An 18,958-nucleotide genomic window follows, 5' to 3' on the forward strand; every position below is an offset into this window, starting at 1 on the left:
TACAAGGAGTGGAAACTAAAAGTAGACAGTCCCCGAAAGAGGCAACTCAGTCTAGTACTGAAGTGGAAGGAAAAGAGCATTTGGATGTGGTGGGAGCACTTCTGCTTAAGACTAAGCAAACTTCAAACCAAATAAAACTTCTCCTCCACTGTCAGACTTGAATGGAGAAGAAAATTACAAAGACAGCAGAGAGCAAGCAACAAAGACCTATACACGTGGATCAACCCCTGAGAAAAATTCTGAGTTTAAAGGCTAACTAGGTGAGGAGGTGCCCATCTACTGTCTGAACACCATCTCTCTCACACCAGGAATATGTTACAGGAAGTCAAGAACAAAAAAAAGCCACCCCCTTTCTTTTTCATATTGACCAATAGCTTGTGGTTCTTAAATGATTTATTAATAAGCCTGGGAAAGTAACAAATATGTAAAATTGATCACCACTGCCTACTAAGAAGGATCTGAAAGCAAAGGGATCTGTCAGAGGCAGGATTCTCTGGTTAAGAAAACCAAACACACACAAAAAAAAAAAAAAAAAAAAAAAAGACAGAGACAAGGCTTTGCTCTCAGTTCAGTCAAAGACCAAAGTGAAGACTGATTCAGGCATGGCAGAGTATCACAGCAGCAGGGGGAGAAAAGGATTTTAGGAGGGGCATTCCCTAAGCAGCATGCCACATCCGGTCACTTGTAGTCCAACCCTTGTACCCTGCCACTACTCCCTTCTGAAGTACACAGACTGGACTAAAGGGACAGTAGTGAACAGATGAAAATGGGATATGCAAAAGGCTCTGGTCTTGAAGTGGATGTGTTCATATGAATTCAACACAAACAGTAAAGGGGGAAACTGCAACAGTGTGGAAAGGAAGAGGGAAAGAAGAGCATGAATTCCTATCACCTGCCTTGGAGCTGGATTATCTTGGGCTACCAAAACAGCTGAGAGACAGACAGAGATAACCTTTGCAGTGCAGTCCAGCTGAGTAAAAACTCACTTTCAGAAGTCAGACAGGTGACTCACACCCAGTTTCTCTCCCTTTCCTTTAGGGGGAACATATGGTGAGGAAATGTCCAATTTAGGCATCTTAGTTAAGTTGCTTAAAGGTAAACTAAATCCTCCCTTCCCTCCTGAGTTTTCACAGTAAGAGACAGAAATCTACATATAGATTTTTCATTTCAAAGAAACAAATAGACAAGTTTACAAAAACTGAAGACATGTGCCAGACACTTCACTTGCATCTTGCCACTGTTCCACCCAGGCAAACCACTCTCTTCACTCCAATTTCATGGCTGAGTAACATAATTAAAGTCATGATGGCTAAACCCAATCCTTCCTTGTTATAAGAGTTTGTGTTTCTGAGTCAGATATGACACAGTGTGTTTTAAATTTCATTAAGAAAAATACATATTACCTACCCCTACAGCCTTCAATTCTATCTAGCAGCTCTCTAAGCTGCACAGGACTAAATCTTGGCACTCTTAAACAACTTTTTTTTAAGGAAAAAGACAGATAATATAAGATCGTTCTCCTTTTTCAGTATCAATCCTTACTCATACCTGGTAAGGCATGGACTAGTCATTCCTATCATCATGCCTTTCTGTCTAGACAAAAATTTTGACAGACATGAACAAGAACTTCTTAAAATTAATTAGGCCATCAGGAATTCCCTATAACTTTCAGCAATAAAAGGCAAAATGCACTGTCAGTACTTTGCACACATATAAAAAGCCAGGGAGAAAACAGCTGCTATCTTTACCCTCTTGCAAATATTCAGTCTACTGCACAAGTTTTCTGAGCCATTATTCAAGTGATGCTTCAGACCCACAACCTGTCATTTAACACCAACACAAGTGACAGAATTGTACAGAGAAGGTGAAGTAGAGCCACCTTACACAAAAGTTGGTTTCAGTTATCTGGAGACTTTGTTTTTGCTTACATTTAAAACTGGGAAGCAAAGAAAAAGGAAATAAGTGGGTCAACACATACAAACAGGGCCACTAAATGTGAACTTGCCTGTTATGAGGGAAAAAGAGAAAATAATTAACTAGCCAGAAATCCACTTCATTTAGTTAGGATTTCTATAACAGAAGGTATGGAATTGAAGCATCAATTATTAATTGGTCAAGTTCTAAACAAAACACATTTTTATTTCCTCATTTCCAAAGGAGAGATAAGGGTAGGGAAGAACAGTCCACCAACAACAGCCACACTGCTTTCACCTGCACATGAACTCAAAGGAAATGTCTTGCAACACAAGCAATGAAGTGTGATATTCTGTCACCGTGGAAATGGTTTTAAAGACTGGCCTTGGGGCTGAGCTTACACGTACAAAGCCAGTGCTCTGCTACACTGTATAAGACACCAAGAGTTCATTACTGCCCTAATCTTTAACTCTCTCCAGGTCAACAGAGCTCAGAATACAATGCAGAGCAGCAACTCCACAGAGGTTATTAAGCAGCAGCACTAAAGAAATAAAGCAGACACACAAAGGATGTCTCATCCAGAACCTTTTGGCTGCAAAGACAAATCTGAGTGTTGAATTACAGTATAGGGAGTGAAAGAGGCAAGCAAAACCCACAGCACTCTAAAAGAAGTTTAGAAATACCCATAGGAGAGGGAGGAACAGCAACTACAGTGCAACTCTCCGAAGAACTGCAGTATTAACTTCCTGATTTATAATGTGCATCCCCTCTCCCCTAAATCCCTGCTGCAGAAAAGGCTGGTGTAACACATAGCAAAGTTCAGGAAAGGTTCTGGAAAAATGGAAAACAAGATGCTATGTGGAACCAGGCAGCAAGTATTTTGGATTTGCCTTGGCCACAGCCAACACACGTGGCAATCCAGACACAAGAGGAAGGACTTGTGACCTTAGTTAGTAGTTACTTTGAACTGTTACCATTTTATTGACACATGGCTAGTGCAAAGCAATGAAAAAAACCACCATCTCAAAAATAACCTTAAAATGCACAAAAATCTCAGTTTAATTCAGCATGTGTGTCAATGGTTTTATCTGTCACTAACTACAGAGGCCAAAAGTCTCATCCACACCAAGACTGCTGCCAAGTGAACACTATAGCTGCAATAAGCAGCTATAAAGCTGATATTATTAATGCAGCTCAAATTTCTGTCTTGTCTTTGGGAAAAAAAATCTCATAGCTGATAATTTATTTAGTGTTTGAAATTATTTTTAGCAAGGAATTTTTACATGATAGAGTTCACAGAATCACAGAATCATTTGAGTTGGAATGGACCCTAAAGATCATCTAGTTCCAAACTCCCCTCCTTTGGTAGGTGATATGGGAAGATACTAAATCTGTTGCATCCAGTACTTTAGATTCTACTTGAAACTAACTCCAGGCACCAAGCAGATAGCTTCAAATTTACCCTACATTTTCGCAGGATATGCATTATTTTGGAAAATGCAGGTCCTGTCAGCACAAAAAGAATCTACACCATGTTGTTATTTTCCTTCAATAAAGAACTGAATTTCATCACTGTTCCAGTGACTCAGCAGGTGTTAAACAAATAAAATCAAGCAGCAATCAAAGAAGTCACTGGCAAACAGGAGCCTGAGTAGTAAATTGACCTGGATTGAGAAGAGATTTCATAGATAGGTTCACAGAAATTCATAGAACCAACCAGGTTGGAAGAGACCTCAAAGATCATCAAATCCAACCCTACTGCCATTACCAGACCAAAGGCACTGCCACATCCAGTCTCATCTTAAAAACCTCTAGGGACAGTGAATCCACCACCTCCCTGGGCAGCCCATTCCAATGCCTGAGCACTCCCTGTAAACAATCTCTTCCTAATAGCTAACCTAACCCTCCACTGGCAGAGCTTGAGTCTGTGCCCTCTTGTCCTGCTGCTGGTTGCCTGGGAGAAGAGACCAACCCCCACCTGACTCCAACCTCCTGTCAGGGAGTTGTAGAGGGTGATAAGGTCTCCCCCAAGTCTCCTCTTCTCCATTTCCTGCAGTACCTCAAGCCTTTGCTTCCACCTGTCTGCATTGTGCTATTTAGCAGCATTCCACCTGGCTCCAAACAGGCTGGTATGCCTAAGAGGCACAGCACAGGGATAGCAACATGAGCCCAAGAGCCAGTAGCACAACAAGCAGCAAAAGAATTAGCAACTCCACATTCTCAGCAGAACTACTTAGCCTTGGTGGATATTGATGCCACACCACCTTTCCCAGGAAAGGCTGTCTGGGGCCAGCCCAGGCATTTCCACCCACCACTTTGCTGCACAGTGTGGACTCTTAACAAGCCAAGTGTGACATCCAAGCTGACTGTGTGCAGCATCCAGCTTGCAGGAGATAGCAAGCCCAAGAGCCAGTAACACAACAAGCAGCAAAAGAATTAGCAACTCAACATTCTCAGCAGCCTTGGTGGATATTGATGCCACACCACCTTTCCCAGGAAAGGCTGTCTGGGGCCAGCCCAGGCATTTCCACCCACCACTTTGCTGCACAGTGTGGACTCTTAACAAGCCAAGTGTGACATCCAAGCTGACTGTGTGCAGCATCCAGCTTGCAGACTTTATTTCCCATTCCTGTAGTTTGGGAATAAAACATTCTCAGCAGCCTTGGTGGATATTGATGCCACACCACCTTTCCCAGGAAAGGCTGTCTGGGGCCAGCCCAGGCATTTCCACCCACCACTTTGCTGCACAGTGTGGACTCTTAACAAGCCAAGTGTGACATCCAAGCTGACTGTGTGCAGCATCCAGCTTGCAGACTTTATTTCCCATTCCTGTAGTTTGGGAATAAGGGCCTATGGTTGTGCAATCTAATTCCCAGATGACTCATCTTCATGCAATGAGACATAAATGTTTTCTTCTAGGGCTTGAGGAGCTGCTGAGAAACACCAGCACAACTGCTCACAGAGCCAAGATTTACTAAGATTAAACACACTTTCTTTTTTCCTCAATCTTCTTAACCCACATCAGAGTTGTCTTAAACCAGATCAGTTCCCCAGCCCAATTTACGTTGGGTCTGCTACTGAACTACTATAAGCCACATCTGAGAGCAGGGTAAAGATGAACCTGGCACCACCAGAAGAACTGTTCATATAAGGCCAGACCCTGTCAGGCAATCACTTGGCAGTGATAACCTACCTACAGTTTTGAGTTCTGCCTTCAGTTAAAACCATATAATGCCGCTGAAGACATTCAGGTCACATTTACACAAAAGTCACAGCAACCCAACTCTTCACAGCTTTGTTTCAATACACTTTGGTTACAAATGCTAACAGTTGGTTTCTGCATTAGTTTGTGCCTGCTTCACAAAATGCTCCAGCTTTCATGGCTGTTCAGGACCTGCTTTGAACAGACATCTTTAGATCTTTACTCCATTAACCAGCATATAAAACTACAGATTAGGAGACATGCTCCTGCACAACAAACTCTTCCCAAAGCATTAGGAACCTAAATTAAGCTTCTGCAAATGGTTCTTCAAAATTATAATTAACAAATGTGCAAACAAAAAGATGATGGACAATATTTCTTGGTAACTTGAGGCTTTTACTTGACAAAATTCCTCTCTAAGTGTGGCTCTGACAACATTGCTAGAGCATTGCACAAAACAACTTACTTTTGGCACATCAATTGCCACCTCCCTCATGGCACTGGGCCTGACATCATTCATCCCCTGCAGGAAGTCATTGAAAGCAATCATCACTGACCCAGCCACCTCGGTGTCTAACAGGTTAGGCCTCTTCCCCAGTGCTCTCCGCAAGGCGTACAAACCTATTAAAACAAAAAAAGCATGGAAATATGTAGACTTCCTCCTGGTTCTCACAAACATAAAGTGTACCACACACAAACACACATCAGCACTGGAAAGGAAATGATGTTGAAAAGAATGTCTCAAAACTGGGTCTGAACTAGGTCAAAGAACATGCAAGACACTTCTGATGAGAGAGCACGAAAAAGGGGATTTAACCACAGACAGAATATAAACGAAATCTGTTCCAAAAGACAGAATGAAACAGCCCTGTTCCCAAATTCCTGGAGATGAAGCCAACAGGGCAAAACCTCCAAATGTCCATACAGTGATCTGAACACATTTCTAAACCACACTGGAAGAGGGACAACAAAGACGCAAGGCAACGTTAAATCAGCTCACATAAGAGACCTACAACCTTGCCCATTCCTCTATTTTCAGGTCTGTATTTTCCAAGCTGCTCTCAAAAGCAAATTGAGATTTATTTCACTTTCATTGGGACACTATTTTGCCATCTAGTAAGATGCCAGACACCTATATTTTTCTTGATAAGCACCAAACATTCCCTGGAACACCTGATAGCTTTTTATTCCCTTCAGCAATGACACTTTCCAAACGCAGGCACAGCTTGTACCTTTTCCTTTGTTTGGCCAAATCACTCACATCCAAGACCTATAAATCTCTACTCTTATTCCTGGCTTCCCACTATAATTCAATCCTTCAAAAGCCACACAAGTCCCACCCACTCACACATCAATATATCAATACTCCTCGGGCAGGACCAGGCTGTACCATCTGCAGCTCCAGGCATACCCCAGAGAGCCCCAGCTGTGCCAGATGCCCAGAAGCAGGGTGGGTTTCCCACTGTATAATTATACCTTCTAAGGCCTAATAGAATTTTGAGTTTTATTGCTGCTATTTCCAATCCAGTTTGGTGAACTGAAACTGTCAAATATCTTATTTAGTATATTATTACATGAAGAGCATAATTTTATATGCAAGTATACACAGATCGGATGTGCAATACCTGTTGCCATGTGTTCCAAAACAAACGAGGCAGTTTGTACAACACCAGTTCACCTTGCATGACCATAAAAAGACAAACATTAGTTAAGTCTCTTCTATATTTAACCAAACAAAACATCAATTAGTGCCACATGAAAGGACAATAAATGGGATAAGCCATTTCTGAAAATAGACATGGTTTTAACTTTCAGCAGATTGTTGCCTTTTTTCCTACAGAGGCACTGATAGATGCAGACATACAAAGTTCCTGACAATGGCAGGAATTTTGCATTTCCTACAATATATACAACGTGTGAAGAGATATAATATCTCCCCTGTGAAGCAGTACAGCTGGTGTCTCTCCATAAACTGCCAATTACAGCAGAGCCTGAGCACCTGCATCCAATACCCAGGCTCTTCATACAATAACAGAGGAAAAAGAGTTTGCAATTCAGGTTTCCCCTTGCACAGAACATCCAAAACTAATAAGATATATAAATAAAAACATTCCATGAGGCCAAGGAGAAAAATGAAAATCTGGTCACCAGAGGACAAGTATAAAATATAACTGACTCATTTTAACAGCCCAGACAATTTCCATGTTATTCCTCGCCCCCTTCTTCCTTCCTCTGAAACACTTCATCTTAAGCAAACAAAAAACTGAAGTGAGACAACATAGATTCACCCCCCAGGTCTCAAATTTACATCCAAGCAAGTAACAAATTCGACATCTTATTCCAGTGCCATTGCAGGGTAGGAGTCGGCATTGAGGTTGAGTCCAATTTTTCTCTTTGGTGAAGTTAATTCACAAGACACACTCACTTGAAAAAATGCAATAAATAACACAGCATGAAATTAAGGTATAGAAAGCAAGTAGCTGATAAAGATCTCTGCTCATTTCTATAACTCTCAGCTCCATCAAGTACCAGTGCAGCCCAGTGCCAATTTGATGCGTTTTAATCATGTCACAGTTATGTTTCATGACATGAGGAATTCTTAAAAACAAACAAGTTTACCCTAAAAAAATGAGAGAAAACAACACAAAAATGCCCAAGGAGAACACCTTAAGGTTTGTTACTGCCAGTGCTACGAGCAGTACGAGTGAAATTTCAGTCCTCAGCAGTGGGTTTGAAAGGCAACAGCCTTGATCCAGAACAGGAATAAAGAGGTCACAGCTCTCCAAACAAAGCCTGAATTCATTTCAGCATGTGCAGGCACACGCCACTGCACAGGTCAGCGTTTAATTGAAACAATGTTTTACATTAAAACAATAATAAAAAACAGATTGAAAAAGAAAGCATGATTCTTCCTGTTTCCTCCTGTTATCATAATCATTCTTTCCTGCACTTCAGATTGACCTCTAACCAGAGGAGGGGGGAAAGTCTCAGTAACAGGAGAAGGATACAGCCAGTGCCTTGCCAGAGGCAGAAAAACACATCCTTGTCTGGAGACGCTGAAAGATGTATTTAATGTAAGGAAATGCAGGGTAGGATGCAAAACCACACTGCCAGAAGCAATGCAGAGGCAAAGGAGGTGGAACACTACAGCAAACCTACGTTTATTTATCACCACAGAATTTATAACCCAGATAAACTGAAGACTCAGACAGCAATACCTCAGAAAACATCAAACAGCTTAGCTGTCGGGTATCTTTCAGATGGAAATGTTTTGGGTTGAGCATGTGTCACTGCAGCAAACTGACTCTGAGCACAGCATTTGTTTCAGCTCTGCTTGTTCCTTTTCAGATGCTGTTTTGTTCTTAAGGATTAATGAATATCAATAACCTTTTGGCAGTGACTGAAGAGGCTCAGAAGTGGGTGAGTGGGTTTTCCTTGGGGTTTTTTCCAGTCCTGCATGAGGGGAGGAAAGTCTCGGATATAGTTAACCAACTGTAAGGTCAGTGGGACTGTTGGCACAGAAATGGGATACCTATTCCTAGTAATCGGATCCATGATCAGTCCCGAGGACTGCTCTATGCAGAGCAGAAACTTAACCTGGAAGGCAGCCTTGCAATAGTGAACAGCACTGATCCTTAGTGGAATCTCAATGGAAAATCCCAGTTAAAAAAAAAAAAAAAAAGGCAAAGAAAGCAGCATAATAAGGCATGCATGAGTCCAAACAATGGAAAATAAACAGTGTGTTCCAGCCCAGCAACTATGTGCTCTACCTCACCAACTCATCCTGTCTGTCTAGAACAGAGGAAACTAAGCGGACAGAGGGGAAAATCTAGCAGAACGCCCTGTCCTGGTACAGATGATCCTCCTTTGGTACCAGGCTATGCATGAGGTCCATAGCATTGTTTGCCTGTAAGATTTTCTTGCTCATAGCTTGGCTAAGTTTTGGCACATTAGATCACAACTGCAAATATCTGAGCCTAAAAATAGACACCACGACACTGCTGTATTTGTCAGAGTCTGCGTGTAATTACACACTACTGTAAATAATAGAAAGCATCCACTCCAAACTACCAACATATATACTGTAGGTTTCCAAAACAGAACATACACAACACTTGAAGAAGTAAACTGAACAAACAAAACTGTTAATCATGCATCTTTTACTGCCCATTTCTTCCACAAGTCCATCCTGTCTGGACTTACTCTACCAGAATCCTAATGCCAGAATTTGTATGTAGCTTCAAAGAAATGGTAATCTTCTTGTAAGACTGCTTACAAAAGGAAATGTTTCTTCTTTCCCTGCTAATCTGGCACTTCCCTCCCAAATTCTTATGGTCAAACTCAGAAGACACATAGCATTTCTCCCTGTGATAGCTGTCAGATCCAGCAAGTTACTCTCCTGCATGGCTGGCTGAGGAATGCTCAACAGAGCAGGATGGATGGGTAAGATCTCAGCTTCCTAATGGCACTGGATGTGGCATTTTCCTCTGCTTCCAGATCTTTACATACTATAAATCAAACTTGAACAGCTGTATGCACAGAAAAAGCATTTCATATAACTTAAAATCAATTTGTAAGTACATTTTAAGATTTTTTAAATTTAACTTGTACACAAAATTCAGGTTCATTTACAAAAATAAATCAGGAAGCAGAAACCCTTACTTTTACCCTCAAAACCATATTCTGCAATCTGTCTTTGGCTGCCAGCACTATAGGGGAAAATCCCTGAAGAACTTTCATACAGTGGTTGCACAGGAAAGATAATGCCCTTAAATCCCTTGTAACCATAACATTGCAAATTCACTCAGCTAACCTGAGCGCTAACCTACTGTAGGGATTATGTACACGATTTATAGTCCTTCATGAAGAGCCCTGGCATTTGCTGGAACATGTCATGGAGCTGCCTGGGAGTTGCTGAGAGGTAAGACAGGGGAGGGAGGGAAGGAAGGAGGGAGGGGGGAGGAAGGGAGGAAGGAAGGAAGGGAGGAAGGGAAGGAAAGAGAGGAAAGGAGGAAGGAAGGGAGAAAGGAAGGAAGGGACGAAGGAAGGGGTGGAGGAAGGAAGGAAGGAAGGAAGGAAGGAAGGAAGGAAGGAAGGAAGGAAGGAAGGAAGGAAGGAAGGAAGGAAGGAAGGAAGGAAGGAAGGAAGGAAGGAAGGAAGGAAGGAAGGAAGGAAGGAAGGAAGGAAGGAAGGAAGGAAGGAAGGAAGGAAGGAAGGAAGGAAGGAAGGAAGGAAGGAAGGAAGGAAGGAAGGAAGGAAGGAAGGAAGGAAGGAAGGAAGGAAGGAAGGAAGGAAGGAAGGAAGGAAGGAAGGAAGGAAGGAAGGAAGGAAGGAAGGAAGGAAGGAAGGAAGGAAGGAAGGAAGGAAGGAAGGAAGGAAGGAAGGAAGGAAGGAAGGAAGGAAGGAAGGAAGGGTATTTTCAAAACTCCTTTCGTACAGGAAACAATTTGTTCACAGATCAGGTACACACACATCATTTATCCTAATACAGTGACAACAGAGGGAAGTAAGGAATACCAGACTGCTGTTCCTAGCTTGCTTTCATACATAAACATACCTAAGCTAAGGTGAGTCACACATGTTAGAACAAAAGTAAGGACTGCCAGGCTACCAGAGTAGCAAGGGCAGAAAGATAAGAAGTAACAGAGTGGCTAAATGCCAGTCTAATTGCAATGAGGAATGGTGGCAAGTCAGAAAACAGCTAAAAATTAAAGTCAGGAGACCTGTGAAAGCTTTGCCTGAAAATACTTAGCTCTGTCCCCCAATAGTAGCTAATCATTCTACATACAAATGCCAACAACTGATTTTACTCCCACAGAACACAGACACACAACTTGAGCTACATTTCACCAGAGGATCTTTCATGATCTTTTATTGATTAAACAAAATAACTAAAACTGCTTTTCACACCCTGAGACTGCCATTACATTTTCCATAAAAAACATTTTACCTGGAGCCTAAGAAGGAATCTGAAAACATTGAGCTTTTCTCCTATATTACCCTTTCAACACAAATAGTTTGTCTGAAGTATAGCTGACGACTACGACAGTATCTGCCCTGAATTTATCCTGTTCTTAAGCTGCGCCCAAACAGGCTTCTCTGGCATCCTGCACCCCCCAATCCTTCAAACGAAAGAATTTGTTTTGGGGCTGATCCTTCAACCCATTCTAAGACAGAAGTTCCTATATGCATTGCCACACAAGAGCAATATAGTTTCTTCCATACCCCTCAAGCTGCAGAAGTAAGAACATGGTGACTATCTGCCAAGAAAGTTAATTTAAAATACTAGTGACAGTTATTGATCAACTCCTCTGAAAATATTCTTTATTTCCTGCTTATATAAATATTGGCAGACAGAATGGGATATGCTTTAAACAGATGATTAATTCCTCAACCCACAACTGTGTGTATGAAGTCAGGAATCTCATCATCCAATTAACTGCAAGGCAGATTGGGATAAATACACACTTAGAATCAGTTATGATGAAAACTAAAAACTCACGTGCCCTCACTGCAGTAAGTGTAATGTTCCTCGTGCAAAAAAAAAAAAGCAAACCAAAACCAAACCAAGAACCATTACAAAACAAACAACAACAAAAAGGCCAAAGATTTTATGTAAGAAAAAATAACTACAAAAACCAACATAATGTGCACCAGCATCTGTTCAGAGAGGCAGCACCCAGATGGAGCCACTTCTGCAGGAAAGTCAACACTCTGAGCTGGTGCTTGAAGAAACAATCAAAAAACATATGTTACAGTCCAAGGCCAAAAAAGCCACACTGCTTTGTTCTCTATGCATGCAAGCAAGGATGTGTTTGTCCAGAACCTGCTAAGGCAGCAAACTCTGCCAGTCACTTTGGTTTAGAAACAGCTTCTGCATTAGGGACCCAAATAGAACACTACAGAACACAGCACTAACTTAAAACGCATGGATGCTGAAGGTGGGGATTGGGTTTTCTTGCTCTTGTTACACCATCAATTAGCCTGATGGAACACAGTGTCAGAATGATCAGTTGTTCCAGCCCAAAAATTCATTTGTAGCTTTACTTTTTTACCATGTCTAAATCTCTCAACTTCAAAAAAATGCTTTTTTTTTGGTATTGACGATTCGACTATGTATGTTATGAATATTCCCACAAACCTCCACATTTCCTACATTACCTTTTCAAAAGAAGACAAGAGGTCTTTCCCACCTCACTTTCAATGTCCCGTGGGATCTAGTATTCAGTCAGCCAATGCAATAGAAAATTGTTTGCAACAGCACAGCTTCAATCTTTAGCCACGGTACAAATGAATAAATAACACAGACATGGCATTTTCAGTCACCTTCCGTAAGGAAATAAAATAATTACAGCATGTCAAGCAGTGCTTCCCCTTTCCAATCTGTCACTGCAATCAGTTTGAAAGCAAACCAAAAACCACCCTGCCAAACAAACAATCTCATTGCCTTTGTCAAAATCTACACTTTCAACCATGTCTCAGCACACATTCCTACACTCAGGATCAGAATCCAAGAAAAATATATACATTTGTTGTACATCCCCAGCAGAACCCAGGTCCGAATCGTGTTGGGAAAGGTTCAGACTGAATCTTTGTGGCATAAAGAAAGGAGAAATATTCTTGCTGCCCTAACACTAGGGTATTTCATCAAGCCTGTGACTGGGCTGAAATGAAGAGCTGGATGTGAGACACGAGGTTGAGAAGGCACATATTGAAGGCAGCGTTTGTCTCATTGAAAGCCCAGTCAGAGCCTGGTCCTCAGGGTGCACAGAGACTCTCTGTTAATCACATTAGCCCACACAGCTCATGTTTCCTGCAGGTGGCCAGGCTACCAAACTGCAGATGCTGGGGGGAAAAAACCACATAGATCTAACAAAGAGACATTCCTGGGTTTCAGGGGACTTTACTTCCCCATCAATTACAAGGAAAAAAAAAAAAAAAAAGTAAACCTAAGAGACAAACCTTCAATTGACTAATTTCTTCAATTCTTAGTTTTAATGCAAGTGGATTGGAGAAACTCTTTTCTGGGTGATAAAAGATACAGCAGGAAGTTTCTCAGATTTACAGATCTAGTATCTACATATAATCAATATACAGAGCTATGGGTTAAGCAGCATAAAGACTCTCCATCCTAGCTGTATTATTCACCAGAACACAGAGGTAGTAAAGGAGCCAAATGAACAGCAGAGACAATTACATCCCCAAACAACAGGACTCTTAAAAAGATGAACATAAGACAACAGACCACAGCAGATGTCTATGCAAACAGCTTCACAGATTCAGCAGAGCAATGCTGATTCTCACTGGACAAAGATGCAGCTCAGCCTCTTATTTCTTTAAGATTTTTTGTAACAACAAGCTCAAGTCAGTAAACCATTCTAATCCTAAAGGCTGAGCAAGGTGATACCTTTAACTGCATTACATTCAGGCAGCGTAAAAAAAAACCCTTATTGCAAAATGAAGTGATCAGTGCTTCTTTCACAGAGGCCTCCAAGTCTCAGTGGTTCCAATGCAGCATCCTCACTGGAAGCAAATGGATGTTATTGCAAGAGAGAGCAATATTTAAACAAAGCCATTTGTTCTTCCTCTCCTCATGATGCTATCTTATCACAGTCCAAGTGTTTTATATCAGCACACAGAAATTATGTGTAATGAACAAGGATGTTGAAGATAAATTCTAAGAGTTACAAAGCAAATACTTCCTTTCTCTGTAAACAATATGACTGAACCCACTTCTTGAAGAAATCAAGCTATATTTATATTCTCCCTCTTGAAATGCTACAGGCAGCCATAGAAGGATAAGTTTATAATAAATTGCTATATTTGGAAACCTTTGTTGCTAAGCATCTTCTAACATTCAGTACAGTTTATACCATTCATGTCCCTGCTACATAATTAACATTTCATATGTTGGTTTTTTTAAAAAAAAAATAAAAACAGTGCAGTGCTTATCTTTGCCAATATTTTAAAACCATTATAATTTTTTTAGGGAATTAATAAAAGACCACTTGGCAAATTAAATAAAGCAGAAGCAACAAGATCTCAAGGGCATACGAACACTGATATTGTATGCAAGGATGTGACCTCTGCTTGAGTTAAAACACTTCAGAAGGCAGCTGTTCACACTGAAACGTAGGCTACTACATAATTTAGGGCACAGGAGACCTCTCCCAGCCTTAAGAATATGACTCTCTCAGCTGCAGGCATAACTAAGCCCTTTTCTTGACAAGAATTCTGTGTGTGAATCCCTCAGAGGGTACTCCAGTCCTCAAATGTCTACCAAGAGGAGCACACTGCAAGATGATGTCCACAGGATGTGGTCCAGTGCCCATCCAAGTTATCTGCACGTTCTTCACACTTTGCTGTTGTTAACATATAAGAAAGCATCACTTAATTGGGGAAATCACAAGCATATAGAGAATCACAGCAAATCCCAATTTCTCCAGTGTGCTCACTACAGGTATTTTAACCTTGGACATGCAGTTATTTGCAGTTCTTTGTAAAACTACATAGTTATTGGTAAAACAGACAAATAACACTTCCTCAGCAAGTGAGGGGGACTACAAGTGCCCTTAGCAGCAATTAAGGTGGAGATAGATGCATATGCAGAGCTGTTGCCTGTTGACAATCCTGCAAGCTTTATAGGAAAAATACTAGGTATGAAGTCCCAAAGTCTTGTGGTTTCATTTTGTGAGAAGTTAGAACTGAATCTGCAGTAGAGGAAAATACAGTATTGGAAGAGAAATCCATTAATATTTGCACAATTCAACTAAAAACACTCTTAAATGACTATTTTATCAATCTATATATAAATGTGTGAAGGGTTTTGGTCATAATACCCTGTTTGAAAAAGTCTAGAACACGCTGCACAGATTCTCCAAGATTCTTGTCTACTTTTCCTCTCCTTGCCCATTCCTTCACACACAACACTGCAATTCTGTATACACAGGGGCCTAGAAACACTCAGTGTAAGCTGAACATTACAGGTTCCTAAAACTTAATGGCTTCCATGAAAATGCACAGAGTTTCTGAACAGAGGCCTATCTGACCTCAGAAATGCCACTAAGCAAATAAAGGACTAAGCAGAAGAACAAACAACTGCCAAGATATTAAAATCATAGAATCAACCAGGTTGGAAAAGACCTCAAAGATCATCCAGTCCAACCCTACACTGGTGACTAGACCATGGCACTAAGTGCCACATCCAGTCTCATCTTGAAAACCTCCAGGGATGGTGAATCCACCACCTCCCTGGGCAGCACATTCCAATGCCTGAGCACTCTCTCTGTAAAAAGCTCTTCCTAATATCCAGCCTAACCCACTCCTGGCAGAGCTTGAGTCTGTGCCCTCTTGTCCTCCTGCTGGTTGCCTGGGAGGAGAGACCAACCCCCACCTGACTCCAACCTCCTGTCAGGGAGTTGTAGAGGGTGATAAGGTCTCCCCTGAGCCTCCTCTTCTCCAGGCTGAACACCCCCAGCTCCCTCAGCCTCTCCTCATGGCACTTGTGCTCGAGTCCCTTCTCCAGCCTCGCTGCTCTTCTCTGAACCCGCTCCAGCACTGTAATATGTTTAATCCTACAATAGCTTTTTACTTTTCATTAACACATGATCTTCAGAATTATATAGAAAACAAACATCAAAGCTTTTCTAATCAGGTATCTTAAGAAACCTAACTAGAGATGCAGAAGTGAAAAGCCCTACAAATACTACATTTACCATGTTACACTAATTACTACACCCTTGGTTTATACAAGCAGTATATACACAATACATGTGTTAAAAAAACAGAGTTGGAGTAGAAAGATAAGGAAAGATGAGTCCTCTGGAAACGATCTAAACTTTGTGTTAAGAATATAAATATATTGAGCTTGTAAACTGTCAGGCTGTCCAGGCACAAATGAAGTACCTAAGATATAAATGGGGTAAGCAGGACTTGAGAGTCTCCCACAAACCACTACTGCAAAGCAATCAGCAAGCAACAATAATCTTGTACCAAAACCCGAACATGTGTTTCTGAGTCCTGACTTCCTTTTTCTAAGTTACCTTCCACATCTCACCTGTACTTACACACACACCAAGTCTCAAAGTGGCACAAGTAACCCTAAAATTTGTGAAACAACTCTTACCAAGCATTTTATTATCTAGAAACGTGCACCAGCCACCTAAACTATATGTTTATAACCATGTTTTATGCTGCAATATAGATGAAATGTTACATTTAATTCTAAGTTCTACATTACCAAAAGGTTATTGACAAACTGGAGGCAGTTCAGAGAAAATCAACACAATTTCTCAGAAGACAGGAAGGACTTATTTATGAGGAAAGATTAAAAGAGCTAAATATTTATAGTTTGGCTCAGTAATGAATGAGGAGGTAGGGGACACGAGAACAGCCTAGAGATAGCTGAAGGGTGTAAACACTAAGGAGGGAGAGCAAACGTGTTATACAAGATGTAAATAGACATAATGGCATCAAACTAAACAAGGAAAACTTAGGCTGAATATCAGAGAGCATTCCTGAACAGCAAGCTAGCTTGGCCCACAGCACAGTTTCTGAAGTGAAGCAATAGAAGACCATTGCTTGAACAACAAACAAGACTAGACAAAACACTGGAAAATCTGCCTATGGAATGATCTTGCTCTGCTGAGTTGATGAGAAGAAATAGTACATTATAAACACTGGTCACTTCTGTTTCACTCCAGTGAAAGCAGGAATAGTTTACAAGGTGTTGAAATAGTACTACAAAAATAAAGAGCCTAATCAGGAAAAAAAAAAACCAACCAAAAAAAAGAATCCAACTAGGAATGTTTCTTAACGACAAAGAACTTAAATCCAGTTTCTGTAATACCTCGACTGAATCATGTTTCTACAACTCTGATAAGGAAATATACACGTGAGCTGCAGAGAGTTAACGGCGCTGGGCCGTGTTCTCCCCACCAGAGGTCACTGCAAGTTAACAAACGACAAGGAAATTTAACAGCACAGGTTCAAATTTCAGGAACCTGAAATTTCAGGAACCTGTCCACAAATTCGTATGTGAGAATTATCCCTTAAAAATTCTGGAAATTGGCAAGTAAAATCCTTTCTGTTCCAGGTGCCATCACCCCTAACAAAACTTCTGGCACCTTCATAGTCAGTTCCGAAGCAAGAGTTATCCATGCCCTGTGCCAGCCAGAGGGAGCTGTCCCGGAGCCAAAGCAAATAAAAGTAACCAGCACATAGAGCAAACATACTTGTGAGCTACAAGGGAGCAAATATGCTAAGCAGAGTCATATTTTGACTAGACTGTTTTAAAAGACTGTTCATGGACAGGTTTGAGGTGCAACACCTAAACCATGTAGATGCATTCTAGCAAAACACAAGAACATGTGTAAGAACTGATAGAGCTTTAGAGTACTTTTAATATGTCATCCAATGAAAACAGAGGTGAGCTCATGTTGGAGTATTCCCTGGAACATCCTGAACCCTGGCTGCATGATGCATGGGATGATTCTCCAGGGCCATGCCTGTTCCACAGGCCAAGGGATACTTTCCAGCCCAGCTCACCCAGCTCCACTGCACAACCTGACCCAGGTGTATCCAGTCCCTGTCACAAGCTCCTCACCTGCAGGAAAATGGAATTCAGGCACACAGTATGGACAGAGCCAAAGTAAACACCACTCATGCCTACAGTCTCCACATCCTGGGAACATGGAACTGCAGGACAAGCTGTGTAACCTGGGGGACTCAGTGTTTTTGCATGGAAGGGCTAGGCTTCTAGAGTAGAAGTCTCTGAGGGGTGTGTTACTTAACTCCCTAAACCTTTGGTTTACTGAGAGACAGAGATCTATCTAATAAGCTAGAAATGGCAGAAGGAACTCCCCAGTGTTATTCATCTTATTTGATTTTAAAACCTATTAATACTCAGAGTGCCTGATCTGCCCAAGAACAGGCTGGTTTTCCTCATATTCCATGATTGGCTACATTTTCTTTGACACAAAATTTGATAAAACCTCTCTGTTTCAAAAGCTATTAGTACACACTGTGGAATTGTAATTTTATTTAAGTGAAGAGACTAACAGCAAATCAGATCTTTACTTAAGCTAAACAAAGTCTTACCTGCCTCCTTGCACAAAGCTGCCAAATCTGCACCCACATAACCGTGTGCACTATCAGCCAGCTGTGCCAACTCTGCTGCTGTGAGATAATGTGGAACTTTCTTGAGAAGCTTTTGGAGGATGTCCAGACGGTCCTGGGCATTAGGAATTCCGATCTCTATCTCTCTGTCGAAGCGCCCAGGCCTGCGCAGAGCTGCGTCCAGCGCCTGAGGGCGGTTGGTGGCCCCGAGCACCACGAGCTGCCCCTCACTCCCTTCCTGAAGGCATCAAACAGTGCAAAATCATGATTTTAAAATACAATTCAATTTATGTCGCAGAGCTTATAAACATATCTCTTGCTTACTTTTGCCAACTGCTACACACACTACAATCCTGGTGCTAACTCCAGAGGAACAAAGCAAACCTTGCAGAATATATACTCCCTAAGTGATCCTATCCAACCCATCCCTAGTTGCAATTTAGCAATACTATAGCCTGCACATACATACAGATAATACAAGAATAACTTTACTCCAAGCTGCTCTCATCCCAGTGTTTCCCACTTTCATTCCCAGGAACCTGTTTTCCTGTATCAGGAAAACAAGCACCGTGGAAAGAAAAAGAAGTGTTTCAGCTAAAAGGCAGCATTGGCACAAGGACTAAAAGGTATTCAGGAGACCTTGAATAAACAAGATTGGGAAACAAATCAGTTAAGGTATCAAAACCTACAGAGACAGGAGGTTATAAAGCTTCCTGTAAGTTCAGC

At 41.4% G+C, this 18,958-nt stretch overlaps 1 protein-coding gene across 1 annotated transcript in view; it reads right to left on the bottom strand.

The window, feature by feature from the left end:
* Positions 1–18,958, bottom strand: part of SPATA5 (spermatogenesis associated 5) — a gene marked incomplete at its 5' end in the record, with an annotated part of 176,439 nt that overhangs the window by 147,992 nt on the left and 9,489 nt on the right. The window contains 2 exons of the mRNA XM_009078255.1: positions 5,583–5,737; positions 18,215–18,470. Coding sequence (XP_009076503.1) covers positions 5,583–5,737; positions 18,215–18,470 — 411 coding nt within the window. The remainder of the gene's footprint in view (positions 1–5,582; positions 5,738–18,214; positions 18,471–18,958) is intronic.

Source organism: Acanthisitta chloris, unplaced genomic scaffold (assembly GCF_000695815.1).
Source record: "Acanthisitta chloris isolate BGI_N310 unplaced genomic scaffold, ASM69581v1 scaffold25777, whole genome shotgun sequence".
Taxonomy (NCBI): Eukaryota; Metazoa; Chordata; class Aves; order Passeriformes; family Acanthisittidae; genus Acanthisitta; species Acanthisitta chloris.